The following is a 24,392-nucleotide window of genomic DNA, read 5'->3' as shown; positions in this document are numbered from 1 at the left end:
ACAAAGCCTAGTCCATTTGACCAACCCGCCTGTCACATTCCTCGCTCTGCCTGTGTGTGTGATGACTAGTAAGTGCTGGCCAAACAAGCATCACCACCGCTATTTGTGCCCAAGTACCAGCATGCCCAAAAAGCTCCTCATTTATCCAAATATGGCCATGTCAGACAAAAGACTCTCATAGTGTTTTCTCTAATGTTGCCTCATTATTTTTTCTTGAGGTGTGATTTAAAAAAAAAAAAACATTCTTCACAATGCTCCCACATTAACATTAAAGTACCACTGCTGCATGTATAAACACGGGCAGTAGGCACACCAATTTTTCTGTCAGTGTCTCTGTGTCTGCTGCCTAGTGTGCATTCCTTTATTCTCTCTCATGGCACTGAAAATTGTCACTTTAATGATGTTTTTTTCTCTTAACATAGAAGCTGTTAAAGAATATCACCAAATTGTGATTTTTTTTTTGTGTTTCTGCATTAGTGACCTAAATAGTTCCTGACTGATTGGAAATAAGTTCGTAGCTGCATGGCTCTCTGTCTACACTGTTTTCTTTTATCTCCACATCATCAGACCAGCTGCAATAATATGAGCAATACCAGCAGGCCTCTACAGCCAAAGCCCACAACCCTGCTTGTTTTTAAATTCTCCTGCTGGGAGGCATTGTTATTTCAATGATAGCTATTAAATTTGTCAGCTAAGCTGCTGACATTTTACAGGAAATTGGTATTTTAACCTCCGACAAAAGCTGTTGCCTTCGTAATGATTTTTGCTCCAAGTTATTTTGTAATTAATTTATTTTAAAATGCTTCAAGCTAAATGTTAATGTCAACATGTTAACATGCTCACAGTGGCAATACTAAAATGCTGATGCTAAGCAGATGTAATGTTTACCATTTTGGTTTGACACTATCCATAGATGTACGAAACACATCAGTTATAACAAGTTTACATATCACACTATATCCTTTGGTATTGGATCTCAGTTCGCAGTACTCTGATTTTGGTTAAGTACCAGGATCGACTGTATAAAATTGATTGTATAAAATACTTCTTCAGCCTGTTGCGTTTAACTTGAGGGACTTTAAATCGCCTATTGCAGAAGTTGGTCATCTCAGTTTAAAACATGCAAGGAGCCAGAAGCATGTATTTGGAAGTTTTGCAGGTATTTGGGCATAAACGAAAGTAGTGGACACCTTAAAATGTTGACCTGATGGTGGCGCTGGAGGAAAAGTCAATGAATCACCAAAGTTGTTAGAGTCCATCCACTGGCCACATTGGATATCTAATACATTTTAGGCAAACTATCCACTAGTTGTCAAGACATTTTATTTAAAAAAAATCAACCATACTGTAGTGTTACAGAGTTGTTACAGAAAAGGTCAGGGGGCCCCCAAAGTCATGAGGATCCATTGTCTGCGAAATGTGATAATATGCACAAAATATGTGAAAATTGTACTAATTGTACTTTACTGTCCATCAAATAGATGTTGTGGTATTTTAGTCTGGACCAAGTGGACTGGCCAAAATTCCTAGAGACAGTCAATAGTGCAAGTATGACTAGAAATGCAAGGATATATTTATTTTTTTGTGGACATGTCTTAATTTGAGTGGACTGCTATTGGCCCCCTTTTTTTTTTTTTTTTTTAAATATCAGTATTGTCATGCAACTTACATTTCATCTACACTACACAATAGATTGCAGACTTTCATCACATGGATGATTGTTAATGTTGTGAAATTCAGTCAGTCTTCTTCATTGCTACAAAATACATGATTTTTTTCTGCATAATTTCTTCTGAATAATTGCAAAGTGTTCCCCTTGGAGTCCCCTTTGAAGGGTTCCTTTGTTCTAAGATAAAACAATTATCTTTAGACACTTAACACTATTCTTCAATACGATTTCAAGGAACACATTAGTGGTACAGTATAATCCTTTAAATCCACTTGGGATAAAGGGGGAAAATAGGACTTAGTAGGGGGTCTGTTCAGCTTAAATAGTAGACTCTTCAGATAACAACAACTGATAATGGAGTAGTTTGACTTATCTCTCATGAATGGCACCATTGTCTTTTGAGAACTGTCTTTCAGAAACTATATTATGGCCTGTTTTTTCACGATCCTGTGGAGACTGTCTTAACTGGGGAGTTGGCAGGGGCAAAGTTCACAGGGAACTGGAAAGCTGATCTCCTGCCCTGGCAATGGGTGTCGGAAGTAGAAGAAAATAGCAAGGAAGGGCTTTGCCCTCTGGGTCATAAGCCATCCAAAATTGTGTGACCCAGCAGCTGGACTGACTAGTCTCCATTTTGGATCTCTGTGCAACAAAAGTTGGGATACCTTAAGAGCGGTAATAAGGAAACTCCCAGTAATCCATGTTACCACATGGGTTTTATTGTGTTTTCAACAGACTAAGGCTCATGTATCATAAAGCAGACCCATGTTATCAGTTTTTATCAGTTTGTTTTTTAGGCCAGCCTGCTCTTTTTTGTACTCTTATTATTGTTCATACTGTACTGTGAGGGACATTCAGTGCCTTAGAAATATTTTCTTATTGGTGCTTTTCAGACTTATGTAATGATGATTTTTATTATGCAAATGCATGATTATGGAATGGCTGGATGAGAGTGATGAGCGACTGCAGCAGCTTTTCTTTAAGTTACCCAAAGCTGAACATTTTTTAACTCCCTGTGACCAGACGAAAACCATGTGTGAAGTGGATATCATTTTTGTTGACTAAGGTTTTCTTTGGTTGACTACAGCCCTACTTTCCCCTGTGTCCCAGGATACAAATAGACTTTGGTGAATTTGACATGTCATTTTTCTGAACACCACCAGAGGGCATATCTGTCTGTCTGTCTGTCTGTCCGTCCTCCTGCTTCTCGTCCACACTCTGCCCAGCAAGAGTGGTCCTGTGTTTAGCAGCTACCCAGATATGCAGTGAGTGCCTCGCGTACATACCAAAAACAGAGACACCTGGCCTGAACCATCAGTGGGGGCTTGGCCTGGTCCAAGAGGGGCTTTCACTCATAAGCATCAATTTACCTGTCCCATAATGACAGATTGACTGCAAGCATGCTATATCTTGTCACTTTCTCACCTCTCCACTTGTTCTTTTGCACATTTGTTCATCTCGCATATTCTTTTTTTTCTCTCCTCCTCCACCACCCTTTCTGTCTCTACCCCTGAGGGGTTTCATTTACTCTCTACATGCCCAGACAGTGAACCACTTCATACACAGGTCTATAGTCACAGATCAGATGTATTTGAGTGTCAGGGCTGGGTGGTAGTATGAAACTGCTACACCTTACAGCAGTCCCAGGAAAACCCTGCTGATGGTGAAAGGGGTGGCACTAGGAGAGTGAACATTATCCTTAAAAACCCAAAGTTTTCCACTGAATTATTAATTGTTGCAGTGCTACTCTGAGGTTATTTTAGGAATGACTGGATGAGAAAATGAAATATGTTTTTTTTAATACAGAATCACTAGCAGGATAAACTTAATGAATAACTGGTATGATCAGCATTGTTTGTTACTCTATTGTTTATTTAATTCCTATTCTTGGAAACAGCTGTGACTCAGGTAGTTTCTAAAAAATTCTATGGCACAGTTTTTGGTATTTGAGCTCTCTTCTCATTAACACGGATGCAGATAGAGTTTGGCTTTTCACTACCAGGGTATATTGCACCAGTAAATCAACTTGTCACTGAGATATTCACACAGCATGCAGCTATTTTAATGTCACAAACAGGTATCTCTGGGTATAAATGATAAAAATATAAACAGATGATTGGTGTCGAGTTTGGGCCTGTAAGTAAAGATTTTAAGCTTAGTATTGAAAAATGATATGGGTCATATTTTCTCAACTTTAGTTTGTTAAAACTGGTTTCAGTTTACTGGTTTGTGCATTATTTCTAAAACAACAATCTTATGCCCATATGCACAGTGAAGAGATGGAATACATGATCCGCAGTCCAGGTTTTGTTCTCCTGAAGTTTCCTTGAGGTTAACATGAGGCTTCAGCAATCTTAAGTTATGATTATGCTATTATAAGTATTTGTGATTATCTTTTTAGTATAAACTTTAATCTTTGCTTTACCACAGGAAATATGTCAAATATTACAGGATTTTTTAAACATTACAACCATATTGGCTGTCAAAGAATTATAGCACAAACTCTGATTTCAATCACAGCACGATGGTATCCATCCATGGCCAGGTAAAACAGAAGGACTGAGTTTAACAGACAATAACGGAACTGGTCCCACAAGAAACTTGGGTTTTAACCTTAATTCAAAAATACTAAAAGAAAAGAAAACATGTTCTGCAAAATTTCTGTACTTAAAGTCTACTTTACCCCCAAAATGTCAAGGTTTACGTTATAAGACATACAATCTCTTCACAGATGTCTCCTATGATCATGATCATCCTCATAATTGTAAACTTATGAAACCACATCAGTGACTGCAGTTTGGCATTGGACACCACTATCACTTCCCATGTTGGCAAACAGCTTTATGTTTTGGTCTTGGCTCCAGTCTGTTATCAAATGACCAGTTAGATATTTCCTGCTGGTGATTTCATCCGTGAGGACATTAGAGACTCATTAGTCTGGCCGGGGGCTGAGACAGGCAGGAAACTGAGGTGTTGGAAGGGGTTACAGTCTGCAGACAGTGATGGAAAACCCGAACTGATTATGACAACAGTCTCTAACTGTCACCCAGAATAATCTGTGTGGACAGGTAGAAGCCTGAAGTGGCTCATCCAGTGTCAGGTGATGTTTTGTCCCCAAGGTCAATGCGTTAAAATAGAAACTTTAGGTAATGTGTTTGTTTCAGTTGCATGCAACATCACAGTGTACAATGAAGAAGAAGGCAATAGTTCAAGCCAGTTTGTGTCCTTTTGCATCCTTGTGCCTGCATTTGTGTACAAATTGATCATATTACAGTTTAGTCGGTCTGTCGATCCACGACTTTGGTGGATATCTCAACAATTTCAAATTCGAAATTTGGTCCAGATATTCATGCTGAGTGTATGAATCCTGACCACAATGAGGTTGACATTTTGAGTGAAATATCTGGACAAATATTGCAGGCTTTGACAGTAACAGTGGCCAGATTGCAATTGGCAAACATTTTGGGGAATTGGCAACATATTCTTGGCCTTTGGTTGCCATCATTTGCAACCACCCTTTTATAAAAAAGGGGAAAAGCAAACAGCAAAGTGTGCGCCTAAAAATAAATGGATTTCTAATATTTGTTGCATTGGTGATGTTTAAATATTGATCTTACAGTAAACCAAAACCACACAGTGTTGATGTAGATGATTCTTGTGCAATTCACTGTGTTAGCATTCAAACAATAGCATTAAGCATTAACATGATTGCACAGTCTTAGTCTTATTTTGTATCCTACTCTTAGCAATACATGGAGACATTCTGAACTGTGCAACAATCACTGAAAAATAATGAATTAGCTTGTCACAAGTATCACAGATCTTTGCAGTGTCAACGGTACACATAAAGATGGCTACCACTGGGACCACTTTGCTATGTTAATTTGAATGTCTGTTCCACTCTTATTCTATTTCGACTCGATTCTGTGTGGAGTCAGATGCACATCATTGTGGAGTGATTTGTGTTGTTTTAAAAAAAAAATTGAGATTTAAAACTTTCTTTAAAACATCCAATGTAGATATGTGCATCTAACTCTGAAATAAATAAGAAGACAAAAAAGCAATCAAAGAGAAACATTGTTCACAACTAAAAATGCTATATATTTGATGAAAAAAAAAGATACAGAGTAAGTAAAAAATCTCATTCTAAACTATACATTATAAATTATATTTCTCAATTATGAACACAATGTGTTTTGTGATATAAACTTAAATGTAATAATGTTTAGCCCTACTCACACCTCAGATTAAATATTGTTGAGCTCAGTAAGTTAAAATAAACTTGACACGCACTGTATTCATGTGCTTGAATTTATTGTCATTATTCCAGTGTATGAAAGTAAAGCTGGGAGATACATTGACATCATATTGACGTCATGATATGAAACTAAATATCATCATGTGTTCTTGTCATCATCTTTTCTGGTCTCAAAGACTACGCTACAGTTAAAGGGTTCAAGTTTCAGTGATTAAATCATCATCACAAAACTCACAAATAGTTCAGAGCAAATATTTTATAAAGTCACCAATAATCAGTGTCACTTTTAAACATCAAGTTATACTTTAAAACCATCAGGATGTTTGTCAGTAAATGAGTGACTACTGCAGTGGAAACTCTTGTCTGCTAACCGCCCTATCATTAACTAGTACATTAACAGATTCCCTAACAAATACACACACAAACACACACACCAGCACACCCGTGTAAGATATTTACGTGACCGATGTCCAGTATGCTGCATGGCTAGGTGCCATTTTGGCGCCTTTGTCTCTATGCTAGGGTGAGCAGTTTTCGTAAGTTGACACCTACTTCTTCATATGACATGTCATGCGGAGAAGGTCTTTTTGCATGTTTGTGGATATCAGCGCCGCTCTGTTAACGCCAGTCTGGCAGCAGATAGTAACACGAGGCCACAAGGAGCTGTTCAGTGTGTAAATTAAACAGGTCCTTGGGCTGCTGTCTCTATACCTTTTTTTTTTTTTTTTATTCCTGTGATGTTTCACTGAAAGAAAGTGAAAGTTGTGCTTTTGCAGTGTTTACTATGTGGTTGTTAGTGAACAGGCAGTGTAGTTTTTGGTGGAGCTGCAGACAATTGGTGGTAAAAAGGCTGACATCTAACCTTGCTACCGTGCAGCTAGGATCAGGGGGCTTTGGAGCCACACCACTCTTTAGATGGATGGGTTCACAGCAGCTCTTGGCCCAGTAGTGTCCTGTGAGGGGTCAGTGCCAAGACCACCTCGAATGTGCAAACCATAATCCCCCTCTGACATTAATATTTTCAGATGGAGGCGAGGAGGGTGCATGGTGGGGGGTGGCAATGTAAGCAAGGTCTTTTTGGCTGGCCTTGTTTCATGCTGGCAGTGGTGATAGACACTAAAGCCATTACTCACGGTGCAGGCATGTCCAGAATGTATTCTTAGCCCCTGTCTTCCTATCAGTCACTACAGAAAGGTTGGAGGGTCAAAAAATAAAGAGGTAACCAGTCTACAGGGCTGTCTGCACCACTGCTGTTTACCAGGGAGGGGGTGATATTTTAAACCCGGGAGAGCTCACATATTTACCCCACTGAGCCTGACTGACTTGCCATTTGGTCGGGTAAAGACGCTGGAGACCGCTGATAGAGGAGGAGAAGAGGCAAAGAGAGAAGCTCTAAGCAAGTAGCTTGTAGATTTTGCAGATAAAAACCAATCTGAAGAAGAAGAGGAAGAGTATCAAAACAAAAGAAGACTGACTTAAACAGAAGGCTTGAGGATAAAGACAATAGAGGGGGAGGCACTTGGGGGAGGCAAGAGGTAGCCAGGCTGAGCTGACTTTCCCCCCAGAGGAGGAGTTGCAGTTGCCGGCCAGGGCAGGTCCCAGGGCTGGCAGGGCTGGCCCTACTGCTTCTCCACCTCTATTCCTTCCTCCTTTTACTCCTCCTTCTCCTCCCTTTAACTATCAACCAAGCTGCTGTGCAGTGATGAACTTACAGGCAGAGCCTGTGAGCAACACAGGAATGTTTAGAAAATCCTGCCAAATAAAATCTTCTGCCTCAAGTGAGGAAAACTCCAGAGGGTGAGCCTTACAAAAGAGGACCTCCACTGAAGAACAGACTGTCGTCCTTCTGTCTTCTCATCCGTTATTGTTGCACTCACTGGCTGAGTGAGCTGAGAGACTGAGGGTTTTTTTTATACACTTTTTTTCTCCATTTTTGCTTTTGTACACCGGAACCGTGGCAACCTTTTCAGTAGCACGGTGCAAGGACCAGCTCCACTCACCCAAGATGAGCCGCTGGCTGAAATGCACCTCCATGCACTTTGTATGTATTCATCATAACACCGCAGTCTGTTTTTATGGAAACTGATTCTTCTGTTTTGATGCTTTTGTCTACAAATTCAATGACCTGAAAGTTGACAAAGTGGTAATGCTGTAATGGTATTTTTCATTAGGCAAACTTGCACAATTTGGTGATTTGCTCCTCAACCACAATAGCTATATTATACAGGACATGTTGTCAAAGTGTTTTTTGTATGATTTAATTTTTTGGTGATTAATTGCAGTGCATTTCTGCTGTGTTTTTCTTGTGTTTGAATCTTGGTTGTGTCTGTGTTCATCCTTGACCTCCAGTATAAAACACCCCACTGACAGTGTGCTTCCCAGAAGCCTTAAAAGTACTCTGTTCCCATGCTTTGTAGCCATCACTCATGGGGGGTTTAAACTGCAGCACACCACATTCTTGGCACATTCTGCATTAACTTAAGTCTATTATTGTACTACAAAAGGACATATTGCATTGCCAGTATGTCTGTTGTTTCTGTGTTAAAAATAGACAATGCTTCACATGCATTTGTCAATAGTGCAGTTATTAGTCAGCTAAAAGAACTGGAAACCAAATTTTAGGTATTACACTCTATTTGTATGTCTGATTGTTTGCTGTCTTCATTGTCAGAACACAGACTGGAACAAGTATGATGATCGGCTGATGAAGGCCGTGGAGCGGAGCGAGGTGGACAAGGTGGCTGCTGTTCTCAGCAAGAAGGGCATCATCCCCACCAAGCTAGACGTGGAAGGACGATCGGCGTGAGTAAATGCAATTTTCACACGCGTGCACACACCTACATTATATACAGATGAACACACATACCCGTAGCCTAACTGCATTATGGCAATATTTACGTCACGTGTTCTGGTCCTTGCACGTGGAAGCAAAGCTGAAGCGAACTATAGAGGCGCTGTTTTGCTAACATGGATGATGGAGTATACAACCCTGATTCAATTCTCATTTCCTTTTGCAATTGAATATATTTTTTAAAAATATGTGTTTTATAAAATGATATTTACAAAAATATATGTTTTATTAACATTTTAGACAATGTCTGAAGTTTTTTGTAATTCAGTGGTACAAAAAAGACCAAGTGGTTATTTTAGAAGGAGACTCTTTATTTATTGTGTAACAAGAAAGCTATATTGTGATATAAATCATGACCTATTTTGGGATAGAAGATATTTGCCATGTCGTCCAGCCCTATTGGCACTCATTATCTGCTCATTAGTCTTCTCTTTACTGTTTCTATGTACTATGTCTTTTTTTTTTTTTTTTTAATATTTCCATATATAAAAATACTAAGCATCACAAATTCCAAACATTGTTTTGGTCTCCCTGCAATGTTCCCGACATTATTTCCCAGATAAAGCATCCATAGATGGAAAATTATTTTTAATTAGGTCACTCCTACTCAGAAATAGTTTTACCTTTTGCCTCCAAGCTTCCTTTCATGACCACCACAAAAAGGAAAAAAGAAAAACACTCCTCCCCCCTTTTAAAATTTCCCGTGGCTATGGGGACCCTGTTACACATTTTAACCCTTAACCTTCACCCAGCTGCCCTGCATCTGAAAGACATTGCAGTTGTGTCCATTTTTATATCCAGAAATTTCTCTTTCCGTGTCCATCTGACAGGAGGTCAGTGTGGGAGTTGGTATAAAGAATGTTTGCGGCCGCTGAAGGCTTGACCACATTGGCCGGAGACTGTTTATGTAGTCCCCACAGGAAATGACTCCTTTTAAATTCAGATCAGATCCACTGTGGTTCTTGCAACACCAAGTAATACATTTAGGCCCAGCTGCAGGCTATCATCGGGATTAAATGACATCTTGAAGGACTATGTTTTGTAATGAAAGATTTTTCAATGGGAACTTCAAGTTTTGGGTTGTTGTTTCATTGAAAAGAACTAGATTTGCACCCATTCATTTAATGAACAGAAAGATATGACAAGGAGAAATGGAAGGTGTAGGGAGAAAAGTAGGTCAACCCTACTGAAACATGTCCAAAGAATTCTCTGATGTTGCATCTTGATCATCCAAGACCAAAGATATTTCAGGCATCTCGTACAGATATTTTTTTTGGTTCTATTAATGATCATAATGGCATAATGGAAAACAACGCATTGAGCTTTTTAAAAAGTAGGTACTTTGTTTTATTGCTAAATGTAACCAGATTCCAACGACAGCATTTTGGGAGGCCCGGCGCCTCCGGTTTAATCCCAGATATATGAAGAAGTCACTGATCTCTGGCCTGTGCTTCAGGTTTATTTTGATAAAGGCTTTGTTAAAGCATAAAACTATGGAGCCACAGATCCCAGAAGCAAAGGTGCAGAGTATTTTCAGCAGTGTGTGAAATTCCCTCATGGCACCGATGCAGAGACCAATGATTGCATACATGCGTGCATGTACATAAACAGAATTATACACACAACCTGATAAATGTCTGCTCTCATAATAAGGTGCTAGAATTTGTCAGAACTAAATTCAGTTACTGTAGAGGTTGCTGTACACACCCTGCAGGGCGGACAGACCACATCTAGTTAACTATAAAATCAACACATATATGGAAAGAGGTCACGCTATTGCCAAGTCTACCCAAAACAAAAGTGAACCACAATCGCAACTCAGCAGGTCTGCTTATAGTTCAGTGGGCCACACACAGACCAACACGTGTCTATGGCTTTCTGGCCTCAGCAAAAGCCAGCAAAGGAGTGTCGAATGGCGATGCCTTGTAATTATGGACCTCTGTGGGAAAACTAATTACAAACTGTTACCACCAATATATAATTTGGTGTGCCCTGGATTAGCCTCACTGTGTTCAGCTAATGAATTCAGCTCTTACTGTCCTATCGTAGCTTCCAGCTGAGTAAACAGTTTACATCTCTGCCATGGCATTAGCTGGATCCCAGTGAGGTAAGCCCACCCATCACACCTGCTCATTCTGTGCAGTGGTGATAGCTAGCTAACGAGGGCTTAGCGGCAAAACAAGTCCACATGACAGCACTCCACTCCAGACAGACACTGTAGTACGAAACTGGCGCTGAGTAAAGATACTGCTGCGTGCCCATTGTTTGTCAGGATTAGTAGTAATGAATTTTATGCTCAAGTGTCTTTAAGAATAACAACAGTGATCTGGTGGATCAGCGTGATATGAAGCTGTATCTAATGACAGATTGAGAGTTGAATTTCAAGTCAACTTCAGCACAAATGCATTCACATGTTGTGTTGATGAAAAACGACAACAGATCAGCAAACATGGATGCCATTAAAAGGCCTAGGGGATTAATATGTTTTATTTAAAGCTGCATTAATAGATTTTTGGCCTCTGGGGGTAGAAAAGCTCAAAACAAAATATACAACATTTAAACACTCGTTAGATCTACAATCCTGCCACAAGCCATGGATCACTCTCATATTAGCTCTATTAGTTTGCTTTTCACCAACTCCTGAGAAACATATATGTCTTTAGCTCACTCAATATTTAGCTGTCTTCACCAACTAGTTTCTGACCTTCAGCCGTTGCTGATGTAGCACATAGTGGGTTAAAGCTGAAGTAGGTAGGAAACTGGAAGCCAGAAGCTCTCCCCCTCTCAGCTGAAAACATTTGCCCAACTGTTTTTTAACATAGTGGCCAGGTCATAAACTTTCCTTGTTCAGCTAAACAGCCATTAAAATATGTTTTTGAAAACATTTATAGCGAAGAAGTCTCAAATGCAGTAATAGAATCTTGATCATGATTGACAAATTTGACCATTCACATTTGATCAGCGCTGTCTAGTTTGAAGTGTGGCCTCAGTTCAGGTGCAGTCATAGACGTGATAAACAACTGCGTTCCAGATACCTCTGCTCTGTTTGGTGGATGCTTGCAAATGCAATTAGGACTAGTACTAAGAAAGGGCAGAGGAACATGTTTTTCCCCACAGATTATCAGTCTTATGTAGTGTCAGGATATGTTGAAAGTTTCAACAAATATGATATATGTATTTATATCAAAGTTATCAACTGTAGCTTCAATTCAAACTTATTTCCAGAAAACAGCTCTGCAGAATTGGAAAATAAATCAGTATGGGTTCATCGTGAGTAACCACCTCTTAATGCACATAATCATTGATTAAGTGTTAACTAAAAATTAATAATGCAGCTTTAAGAATGTCTGGTTACCAAGCAGGGAATTCAGTTTTTAGCGTTGATATTTTAATGTTGTGACTTTTCACCAGCATGTAATTGCAACAACATACTTGCATGCTGCTTAAAACAATATGCAGCAGTAATTGAGTAAATGTATACACACATTTCAAGTTGTGTAAAGTGATGTAGTAATAGCTAATAGCAGTGAAGTACATAGCTAAAAAAAACTGATCAATTTTAGAAGAAGGACGTATTTGAAGCTGCCACAGAATTCTAACTGTTGTGAGAAAAACATTGTCATGTTGGTCAGCTACCAGCATATACTCTGTAGTTCACTCTTCCCCGTCCAATTTCTAAAAATAGCAACCATATCCTGTAGACTGTCAACCTGAAAGCCTCCTAAGGAGCAGGTGTGAAGATGAAATCACATGTGTTCTTTTAAAGCCAGACCCATTAGTCTCTCAAAATTCAAAATCCATTTTACTGAGGCCTCCAGCTGGGTAAGCAGAATAGAGAAACACATTCTTTGTGTTTGGTTAGTGTCTGACATTAAGCTGTTTTGTTGGTTTTGTTGACAATCCAAACTGTGGCGACCACAGTTATTAACAGAGCCAGATATTGGCCTATCACAGATATGTCATACTCTCAGCGACATCAACCCTTTAATTTCATTCAACACGGGGAACAAGAGATCAGGGTCACTGTCGCAAAATACAGCTTGCTTTTAAGGAAGGTAACATTTTGCAGCATAAAATAGCAAACTTAACAAACTACTTAGCCCATTTTGCCTCTGGGTTATAACATGAATAGTAGTATAACCATAATGTTACAGTATATATACTTTCGATAATGGGATTTTTTATTTTTTTTATTTTAACCTAAAATCAGTATTGACATCTCTTTTACTATTTATTGCCTATAGTCATAATGCTGTTGCCAATGCACGTTTTTTTCAGTGTAAAACTTCTTGGTAGCTGTTAGTACCATTAACTGTCACGTAACTTATCATTCATCACAAAGTCGAGAGGAAATCCACCACCCCCACTTCAAGTTTGCAATCATGTATTTTTGACTCTGTTCAGAGACATTCCTCCAGTTAGCTTCTGGAAAATGTTGTGGCTCATGAACTTGGTGAGTGACATCACTAATGTCCTCCTAACTTGGATAGCTGTGGGCTGCTTCCTGTCTGCCGTTTGCCCCGAGAGGTCAGGACCCTCCACTGCTCCCCCGAGAACTGGCATCTCCTGGCCATCAACATGGCTTTTAATACCCGCGGCAGTGTTGAGGTGACAGCCTAGCTGTCTCCTTGGCAGATACCTCAGGGTTAGTGTATAAACAGGTTCATGCAGCTTGATGGGTGACGGACTGAGATCGGTTTACATACAAGTGCTCTGCAGACCTTCATGGCGGGTGGCGGCAGTGCTGCTGTTGGGTTAAATCAGAGAAGGGGAGCAGGAATGTTTCCAGTCCAAAGTGATGATAAAAGACATGTTAGCAAACACAGGCAGTGTAAAACTGCTTAATTGAGTAGGCAAGAGAATATGTGAATTTTGTGGAAATTAAACACAATTAAAAAAGACAAGACAATCACATTTCAAGGTTATTAAGTAGCCATTAAGGGGCTTTAAAATTAAACCGCATGATCCTCATTAGCAGATTGAGTTGTCCAGTTGTCATGAAGAGGTAGATATTCAAATCTCTTTTTGGACCTTTTCTTTCTTGTCAGCTTAAAAGTTGAGTTTCAAGGAGTCTCAACTGCTGATTCCAAGTTCAAGAAAGAACTTTAAAAACTCACATATAAAAAAAAATTTAGGTAAATGAATTGGCTGATAACTCATATCTCATATAGTTTTTTCACATTATGCAAACAAGACAGTGAACACAGAAGCAAAACGTTCATGAATATTGTTAAATTATTTTTAAACTTATCAATATCAACTGTCTTCATAAACAAAAACAGAAAGGAATGACGCCAACCTTGTGCAAATATTTCTTGTATATATTTCTAATTTTTAGAAAATCATTTGGAAGTGCTCACGTATACAGCAGTGAAGCTGATATAGGAGGAAAACGCTGTTTGTAATGACTCCAGGGCAACCAAGAGACACACAGACCGTTAGGTTTCTAGTTCTTTGCTTCAAGAAATGCTGATCTTGCTGATAGCGAGGAGCCAGGCGCCCGTTTGCGGTCCCTCTCTTGTCCTTAAGTTTCACCCTCGCCCCCCTTCTCTTTACACCCTATCACTTTTTCACTTGCCCTTCTCTACTCTGTGCTCCCTACTCTTTGCCGTCTCCCTCCGTCTGTTTTGATTTTTCTCCCCTCCTTCTGTCTTCTTGTTTTCCAGGTTTCATTTGGCTGCAACGCGAGGACACCTAGACTGTCTCAATCTCATCCTGGGACATAATGCTGATGTCACTGCAACTGATGCCACAGGTGAGTTCAGTTTGGATAAAAACAGTACCCTCGGGATATATACTTTGGTTTATTTCTAATATTTTGTCCACTCCCATTATAACGATGAGGTTTGCTTGCAGCATAAGACAATAAAAGATATTTAACATATGAAAGCACCAGTTTTTGGTCCATGTAGATGTGGATTACCACATTGATTATCTCTTTTTCTAGAGTTTGTGTATTGCTTTTGCCATGATTAATAATAAAGGTGGTTAGAGCTGGACCACATTTTTGATTTTGTAGGAGGGAGATTAGGACATTTTAGGAATAAAATTGAACTTATTAGTGGACTGTGTAGAAGTAGAGTGCTGCTCGGCACTGTTATAAATTGGCATGTGAAATTAGGCTGAAAACTGAGCATGAGTCAAATTACAATCACTCTCATTGCGATAATGAAGCTCTCCGGTGTAATTTGACAAAATATTTCAAATGAATCATGTTTCCAGAACAGTTTTACACTTTGCCAGCATACCAATGATTGGGACATATGCTTTTTAGTTTTTTTCTTAAATATGTTTACATGCTGTAATGTTGAAAAAACACACAATTATTCTCATACTCAATATTACTGTATTGACCCTCTGTCTGAAATTTACATTTCACACAAGGATATATTGGTAATATAAATATCTTAATGAAAATGAAGTTATTCAACACCAAGTATGCAAGCAAAGAGAAGACTAAAAAGTAGCATAAGAAGTAGATTTTTATACCAGCATTCATACTTTCAACAAATAGAACAGTGATTACTAAAGTAGAATATTTTTATCCTTATTCCACCATATTTGATAAGATTTTGGAAATATATCAGCAAGGAAGGGTGTCGCCACAAAAAATGCATATTTTTTTTAATGTAAATCTGGCGATTGGACTATCAAAAACTACTGGCTGGTCTGGCCACGACTGAAAAATATTATTGTCACACTGCAGTCACATGTACTGTGTGTGTGAGTGTACTGGTGAGTTGTCATAAATAATTGGGAGAATAAATGCCCTGGCACAAGCAGATATGGGCTTAATGTAAAATCAGGTATCGTATAATGTATTGTACATAATCTAAGTCAAACTGTGACTCACTCATTGTTTCATAATTAACTCATTAGGATCAAAACGCGTGGTTTCTGGTCTGCTTTACAAGTTGAGATGAGCTCAAAATGATGCACTGATTAATCTCAAGGTGCAATGGCACATGTGCAGTATACTGCGTTTGATTCTAAAAATACATATAAAAAATGCAAACTGTCTATTGTAAATGTACATTTTCTCATTGCTGCATGTATTGCTTTCAGGCAAAAATGCTCTCCATCTGGCCTCAAGAAATGGACATTCTCTGTGTGTGCAGAAACTCTTGCAGGTAACGTGCATCTGTTCCTCTTAACACAATTTGTACCTGACTTATATTTACTCCAGTGAAAGAAATGTGCCAATAAGAAGTCAGTTTGAGGATTTGTTTTGTTTTTGCTCCTCATGTTGTGTATCCACCCACTCTACTGTACGTATGCTCCACAGAGCAGATTCCCAGTCACTGGCCAGTCAGAGCATTTTCCCTCTCTGCTCCTTTAAATAACTATTGGCAAACAGCTCTGGCAGCTGAGCCCACTCCGTATCGGTCAACAGTAGGCCCTGTTGAGTCACCGTGCCCCCACTAGGGGATTTATGTGTTTACAATCAGGGGGCTATCTCTCCTATATTGTGCTCTCATAGAGTCGTAGCCCTTCCTCCTGCCCCCACCTCTCTCATGGCAGTGGTCTAACGGAGTCGCGGCTGTTGGCAGCGGGTTGTCGGTGGTGTTGACAAGCCTTCCCTCCTGCAAACCTGCCATCCATTCGTGGTGCCGTCATCACACCAGACATAGCAGCTGGACGCCAACACCCATCACCCCCACCACCTCCACTATCTCCCTCAGTCAGCCCAAACCCTCAAGGTATAGGATATCCCCCCTTCATGCTCTACCATCAGCTCCCATTGCCACTCTGCTCCCCTCCCCCCTCTTCGCTTTGTCATTTGAGCGTGCTGCTAATTTTTGGCCCTTGTTGCTAGAGAGAGTTGGGTTTTTTTTATAGTGGGCGGCCAGAGCTCGCTGGCAAACCTACCCAGCAACATCAGGCCCCTGTTAGCATTGAGTCCTCAAGGCTTTCATAGCAGGCCCTCATCACCACAGTGGTACAATCCAACCAGCTGACTGACTGGGTAGAGATGTCACACGCATATCAGCACAGCGCCACTTAGCCTAATATGACCTGCCTGCTGTTGCCTCTCAGATTCCACTGCCAACCAGTGGAATAAATTATTTTACACAACTACAATTTAGAAGTGTTATTTAAAAAAAATAAGTTCTATTACCTGGGGGTAGACTTGAGGTAGAATAACCAGTGCTCTTTCCAAGTTTCATACGGAGACATGATTGTTGCTTAAAAATACCAAATTTTTATTTGCCCAATTACTCATGATTTTTAATTGATCTTTTTTTTTTTTTTTTTTTTAAATGAAACAAATCCATCGTCACATCTCTTTGTTTTTTCCCAGCGTTTTAAATCAGACGAGCTAAGATATTTAATTGCAAGATAAGTTTTCTGTTGACCCATTTCTCTCGAAATTAGCAAGCTTTGAATGATCATGATCAAAACATACAAACCTGATTTCAATGAGGCAGGGATGCGCCAACAACAGATTTTTAAGTGTACGTCGATCAAAAAACAAGGTTTATCAATTATTTATCAATTTCTGCATTCTGTTTTTATTTACATTTCAGATAATGTCCCAACTTATTTGGAATCGATGGTACAATCAGAGTTAATCCAAACAGATCAAATAAAATAATTGTCAACATGCATTTGATGCTGTGTGTATAAATTGATTCTGTAAACATTATTTTTTGCATTTATAAGGAGCTGGAGAATGAGTTCAGACTCAGATACTTTTTATTTTTTCTGGCTTTGAATAACTGAAAATCCAGACTCAGGTCAAGTTATCAGCAATTTAATGATGGTAGTACCATTATACACTTTGAAAAAAGTAGCAAACACTACTACTAAGCAGCATCATATCCAGTTGACTATTTACTTGGGTTGCAAAAATGATGGTTGAAAACATTTAGAACTTTTAAGAATGGCACCTTAAAATATTTCTGTAACTCTTCCAACTTGTGTTCATGTTATTTTACAGCACAACTGTCCAGTTGGAAATGTGGACCTACAGGGAAGAACAGCCCTCCATGATGCTGGTAGGACTCTACTCTACTCTACTCTACTCTACTCTACTATACTCTCGTACTATAAAATAGAGTCTACTCTACTCTACTATACTCTCGTACTGTAAAATAGTTCCTACCTTAGTCCTAACTCTACTTAATTCTATTTTACCTTTGTAATGACTGTACTATAACCTACTCCCTTCTATATACCATCTGCAAGCTGGGAACCTGAAGATTATTTTGAGACCCAGCTGTGCATCACTGTATCACTGTGTCTCATTTTTTTTAGTCATAATCCACCAATAAGTGAATTCATTTATCAGTTGAATAAAGAACAACACATTTCAAAATTGTGAAAGTGTTTTAAAACATTATGAGTATATAAAGGCCATTCCCACGATCAATTATCTCTCATAACTTGTTGCAGAAATGCTTGTGTTGTTACCATTTGTTACATAAATATGAAGCTAAATTTTACAATTTTTGAGCACTCTATAACTAATAAATGGTTAATATCCCTCCAGAACACCACATTAAGACACAAAGACCTTGAGGAACACCATAGAAAAAAGTCTGTGCTGAACTTTTTGGGGAGATTTTTGCAAGAATTGCATTTTCAGTGATTGGATGGCGAGCACTTCTGTTCTGGAAATTACTGAGAAACCTCCTATTGTCATCTGGGCCAAGACTTGGCTCTTCCAGGTGTCAGTTGTTGTTTACAGTCTAATTAGCAACTTGAAATGTCAGAATAGAGTTGAAGTTGAAGGACGACATCGATGACCAAAGTGTTATACAAGCAACCACTAAGTTCACTCAACTACTAAAAAAGCACTTTTTGCCAGACAATAGCTGATGTGTTTTGAGATTGCATTTCAACAGCATTGCATTCTGTTTTGTGATTGCTCTCCACACAGACTATTGACCTGCAAGCAACCGAAGCCCATTCATACACGATTGGTCAATACAACTCGGATTATGAATAGACTAGAAACCAGAATACTTTTAATACCAAAACACGGTTCCATGTTTTCTACAGATTGTATCCCTATGCAGATATATCTTTAGAGATTATTGAATTGTATTATATTGTAAAAGGTGCTGCCTTGATTTTAAAGAGAGTACTTTTCAGCAGCATAAAAACCAGGTCCACGCTGTTGTTGGAGCTAACTGAGGCACATGTGTATTTTAGCGATAAATGGGATGAAATGATTACAGTCATTTCTCCTCTTTCTCTCTGCAGTCATGGCCGGCTGTTCCTCCAGCGTGAAACTTCTCTGTGACAGCGGGGCTTCTGTGAATGCCAGTGATTTTGTGAGAATTGATTTTCTTCACTTCATTTCACATAGTTTGTAGTAATGGTCTGTTGCATTTCCATCTGTACAGTTGTTATTGTAGGTAAGAATATTGATTTATTTGTTCCTTGTCAATGACAGTCAAAAATTGAATGTGAGTTTACTTCGAGCAGCATTAAAAGGAATGTACTAGAGCTGAATTAAATCCCCTTGAATGAGCACACTGTATTCTGGATTTCTCTGAGCCTTTTTTACCTTGAGGTCAGACACAAATTGATTCTTTGGATTGTACCGTGTTGTGTAAAAACTGTGTGATTTGCATGGTTGGATGTACATGTGTATACTAATATGTGCATGTTTTGTTTTTCTCCAGGATGGCAAGACACCTCTGGTGCTGGCAACCCAGATGTGTCATCCACGTATCTGTCAGCTGCTGCTGGAGCGCGGAGCTGACATCACCACCCGGGACAAACAGAACAAGTAAGACACATCACCCCTCATGGTGTTTATTTTTGGTAAGGTTGGCAAATATCAAGTTTAGTAATAAGAAGACTTAGCGGCATAAAAAAGTAGCTTTTGACAGATGCAGTTGGTTGATAACTCGTGCCATTTACTTTTCTGTACTGAGGATCTTCCTGCCGTTAAAGGGAAACTTCTGTTTTTTAGTGTCTGGAAGCATTATAGTCATGAACCTACATAGAATAAAACTTTCTGCTTATCCTTTCACTTGATCCCATCATGTTCTCTAAACAAGTCTTGCTCGAGGTAAAGTTTAGTTCTGAAACCTTACGAGGCGACTTGTTGCCGAAAAGACAATGGTGGAAACATGAGAGAGAGATTTGGAGGGATGAGTGCTGGGAAGAGCTTGTTGTGTTGAAGAACAGAAAGCATCGCTTATAGTTATCTAAAAGGTATTCAGTGTGATGGCTGAATACTGATTTCAACAATGTAGAAGAGGCTCCACGAGATTTCTGAACAAGACTTTGGGTCTATTATAATCAACGGAAGCTGCTACATGGAAGCTGTGAAGCTTAAAACTATGTATGAATGTTTTTAATTGGATTAAAATAAATACCCCGTTGCAAGGCAGCAGAGCAACCCTGGGGTGTTTTAACATTTCACTCTAAAATAAATTAGTCATATCAATTATTAATCAAATTTATCCAGTTAATTTATTCTGTATCAGTTCATATAGCCTACTAACCCTGCATAACCAACTGCATTATCACTTGGCTTAACTCAATATGCATGCAGAGAAGCTGACAGCAACAGCATGCTGCAAAGATCAATCTTTCGTTGCGTCGATGTTCTGTGCATTTTAGGAGTTGTCAATGATCATGCTAGGGCGGACATAATTGAAAGGCAAAGAAAAAGTATTATTCTCTGTAGGTTCCTTTCCATAATGTTGTCAGGCAGCCTGTCGGTGCCAAAACAAACAAAATGTAAACTGACAGTGCAAAGTTGCCCTGTGTGATTATATTGTTGCTTATTTGCAGTTTCTGGCTGCAGTGTCATCACTAGACCAATTGCTGTCCCTATAGTTACAAAATCATGGGAAAGCAGGGTCCAAAGCAGAAATTTCCCTTAAATAACTGGAAGTCTGTGTTGCTTATAAAATTTAGCTTTGACAAATGACATGAGGGTTAAAACTAGTTACACTATTTACATTTCTGTAGGTGTCCTTGCAGTGACAGGCTGTCTGACATAACTGTAAGTCGGGTCAAAGGACAGTATGGTAAATTCTGTATTCTATGAATATTTATCAGTACACTAAAAGAAAGTATTTCTGAAATGATCTATAGTCAAGAGGACTATAGAAAGCTATAACATAGCCTGGGTCAGCAGGCATTTTGAAGTTGATTTTTTGAAAAAAAAAAAAAACTTCCCACAGTAAAGTAATGCCACAAAACATTCATACAGTGTGTTTGCCTGGTTAACAAGGCATTCTGGAGTCCTTAAAGCAGTTTTTTTCTTTGTGTTTGTTGGGGGTTAAGTCTCTGACAAGAATTTCTTGCATTCCTTTTTCAGTTTAATATCACTTTTACCTTGTAACAGTGTAGTACACATTTGGCCCGACTCAATTATTATTCCTTTCACATTTTATTTAAAAAAACCCAACATGTGATGGCAAGAACAAGGACATATCGGCTCAGCTGCCACAGCTTTGAATTATTCGGCAGCATTTTATCAAAATGCACTGTGAATATTGGTTGTTTTGCCACCTGTTTTTGATTTGGCAACCTCATTCAGTTGCGTAATTATTTCATTTCATTCAGCTCATTTGTTTCTCATAAACTGTCTTTGTTGACCCCTCTCAGGACGTCGCTGATTCTTGGCTGCGAGTTCGGCTGTAAGGATGCAGTGGAAGTGTTGCTGAAGAGTGGCGCTGACGTAAAGGCAGTAGACGGTTTGGGTCATGATGCATTTCACTACGCTCGCCTCAGCAAGAACATGGAGCTTGTTTCGATGGTCAAGAGTTACCTCGACAAAGCCACAAGAGGTCAGAGGGCAAAACAGAGCAACATAAAATAATTCTGTAGCAGTTTGTTTGGACTAAATAAAAGAAGAGCATGAATAGCATGATCATTTATAGTAACTATGAACAGATCAATAAAGAAGAAAGGAGAGCTTCTCAAATGTGAACTTATACATACATGTGATACATGTGAGAAAGTTCTGTTGTTGGTGCCAAGTGAAGTACAGTGTTAAATCTGCTTAAAGCTGAGAATGTTGAACATTTATTATTTGTTTAAAAAAGATCAGATCAGATCCCTAATAATTATTTTAGGGGGGCAGCCCATCCCGCCTATCAGAACCGCCAAGAAATAAACTTGATGTTTAGGGTTGAAATAATGTGTCCCTAACTCGTGCATAGTTTAGGTATTGTATTTCGTAATTTTGTGATGTTTTATATTTAATTAGATTATTATTATTTTTCTTAGTTTATTTTCAAAGACTGCACTTTATTCTTCACTTGTAGCATACGGAGTTAAAGCAAAAGCATACTTCCAAGAAACACTGTCTGTCAAATCTTTGAAAAATATTCTTTGAAAGAATATTGAATATGAATCTGGCAGCTCTGACAGTAATGCAAGTGTTAATTCAGTGAGTCATTGACTCTCAAAGGCAACAGCAAAGTGGCACATTACGGCTATATTTTGGAAAATTTGTCATGCATAAAATCAGAGACAAAAATAGCAGATTCCCAAAGCCAATTTTTGACATATTTTTAAGTTTTTCTTTAGAACTGATCTAGTACCTAGAATTTTTGTTTTCAAAGAATACTGTTCTGTAAACCTGTTTTTTTTTTTTTTTTTTTTTTTTTTTTAATCTTGATAACGTGGGAGTAAGTCTGAACATGCTGTTTTCACATCTTGTTCCAGATAAAGAGGCTGCAAAGATTGAACAGTGGAAGCGACAGGTAATCCTGCAGCATTTGTCTACTGGCTCACACCAACCATTACACCTCACCTTTAGTGTAAAACAGCTTTTATTCTTCACACTAATATTATAAAGCAGCTCCATGTGTACATGTAGTGTGATAGGAAGCGAAATGAATTGACATTTAGTTCAGCTATTATGTTGCCACACAAAGATGACTTTATGTCAAGGTCGCTTGAATCCCAAAGCAATTGTTGACATGAATAAGTCAGAGTCCTTCCTCTCCAGCATTTAAATACTAAAAATGCTGTAAAGCCTCAATATTCGGCATTTCCCTCATGTTTTTTCCACATTTTAAAGAATTTTCTTTGACTTGTTGCAGCCTTTTTTTTTTACATTTCTGAACCTGCAAGTTACTCGCTAGTACTGGTGTACGTGACTGCCATCTAGTGACTGTAATTGAGAGGATCTAGTGACTATAACTGAGAGGCGTTTTGTACACTTTCATTGCCTCTAAGATCACGTTATAGCTTTAAAATATGATTGTAAAAAAGATCCTGTCTCATCTGCAGCATTCAGTGGAGAGATCAGAGGCAGCTGAGCTTAACAGAAGGGATCAGATCATACATGTAAGTGCTGCTTTAACTTCAGCCTCCCGATTCCACACAGAAACAACGCTTGTTACATCACATCAAAGTCGAAATCAATCAAGATATCCTCATCCATAAAGCACTGACAGTATTCATTCATTTATTGTATTTGGTTTTAGTTTAAAAACTTTTGTGATTTCATGTGTTTTTAGGACTTGGAGAGGCAGAACGAGACACTGCAGGAGAATCTCAGGAAGTACCACCAGGATCAGAGAGCCCTCCTCGATAAGGTCAACATGCTACAGCAGCAGCTCACACAGGTAAACAATGTTTTTATAGCATAACAAGAGCTACTCTGTAAACAGTAAAACCCTCCCAGCAGGGTTTTAGTGTGTGTGTGAACAAAAGAAGGTCCTACAAGAGCCTTGGGTGACGTATATAGGCAAATAACAATAGCAATACCGTCATTCCTCTTATGCAGCAACAATTGTGCCTCAGGGCATGCTAAATTTAAGCACATGTACCAAAAAAAGGTCAGTAAAGTAAAAAAAATAAATGTAATTTTAATGTGGATTATTCTGTCTTTGTTATAAAGCATTAGAATCTTAACCCATAGTTGAAGCCATTTGTCATAAATATATGAAACATTTATAGTAAATATCGTCACCTTCCAAAAATAATGGCCTACGTAATTCTTTTGCCAAAAATTATTTTTTACCTAAATCAAGAGAAAAACCTGAAAAATTCTTTGGGCCATTATTTTAAGAGGGTATCGATATGAGGAAGTAATTTATGTGCACTGAAATGTTGCTGCGTGAAAAGAATAAACCGCTGGGTTCTTTGAAGATAATAAAGTAATACATGATTTAGAAAATGTGTAATCATTATCTATCCACAGGTGTTTATATCCAGGAGAGCAGTGCAGGCTTTCAATGCTGATTGCTGAAGCATAAGATTGCTGAGTTACTTTGAAAGGCTGCATTCACTGAGAATAATAGTTTCCTCAAAAATGGCTGCAAGAACAATATCCCGTAACAGGAGAACAAGGAAATTAATCAAATAACGTGTGTACCCTTGTGGCTTAAAGAGCTTTAATGAAGGAGAAGATTAGGTTTAATTTCAGCAAAAAACACTACTGTTTGAGTAAGCACTACTGTTTGAGGCTTTGTAGTATTTTTACACAATATTGATCTCAATGCTCAGAATAGAAGCTGCACTGCAGGAGTCTTGGTTGCTCTCTTGGGCTGGTGGTGGTGGGGGCAGGGCAGTGCGGCTGTCCCCCAAGGTCCTGTTCTGGGGGCATCAGTGGGAATAGGACTGGGATTGTCCCTGTGGATAACTCTGGGGTCGGGCTTTGATGGGTCTGGTGGTCCTGGTTCTTCACT

General features: G+C 38.8%; 1 protein-coding gene across 1 annotated transcript in view; it reads left to right on the top strand.

Annotated features, from left to right (window-relative positions):
* Window positions 1–24,392, top strand: part of uacab (uveal autoantigen with coiled-coil domains and ankyrin repeats b) — a 57,656-nt gene that overhangs the window by 21,647 nt on the left and 11,617 nt on the right. Inside the window, exons 2-11 of the mRNA XM_059347040.1 lie at window positions 8,596–8,726; window positions 14,442–14,530; window positions 15,841–15,905; window positions 17,717–17,774; window positions 18,985–19,055; window positions 19,410–19,516; window positions 21,355–21,536; window positions 22,420–22,457; window positions 22,990–23,046; window positions 23,220–23,327. Coding sequence (XP_059203023.1) covers window positions 8,596–8,726; window positions 14,442–14,530; window positions 15,841–15,905; window positions 17,717–17,774; window positions 18,985–19,055; window positions 19,410–19,516; window positions 21,355–21,536; window positions 22,420–22,457; window positions 22,990–23,046; window positions 23,220–23,327 — 906 coding nt within the window. The remainder of the gene's footprint in view (window positions 1–8,595; window positions 8,727–14,441; window positions 14,531–15,840; window positions 15,906–17,716; window positions 17,775–18,984; window positions 19,056–19,409; window positions 19,517–21,354; window positions 21,537–22,419; window positions 22,458–22,989; window positions 23,047–23,219; window positions 23,328–24,392) is intronic.

This window comes from Centropristis striata, chromosome 2 (genome assembly GCF_030273125.1).
Source record: "Centropristis striata isolate RG_2023a ecotype Rhode Island chromosome 2, C.striata_1.0, whole genome shotgun sequence".
Taxonomy (NCBI): domain Eukaryota; kingdom Metazoa; phylum Chordata; class Actinopteri; order Perciformes; family Serranidae; genus Centropristis; species Centropristis striata.
The sequence above is the reverse complement of the archived record's forward strand: the minus strand, read 5'-3'. Positions and strand labels throughout refer to the sequence as shown.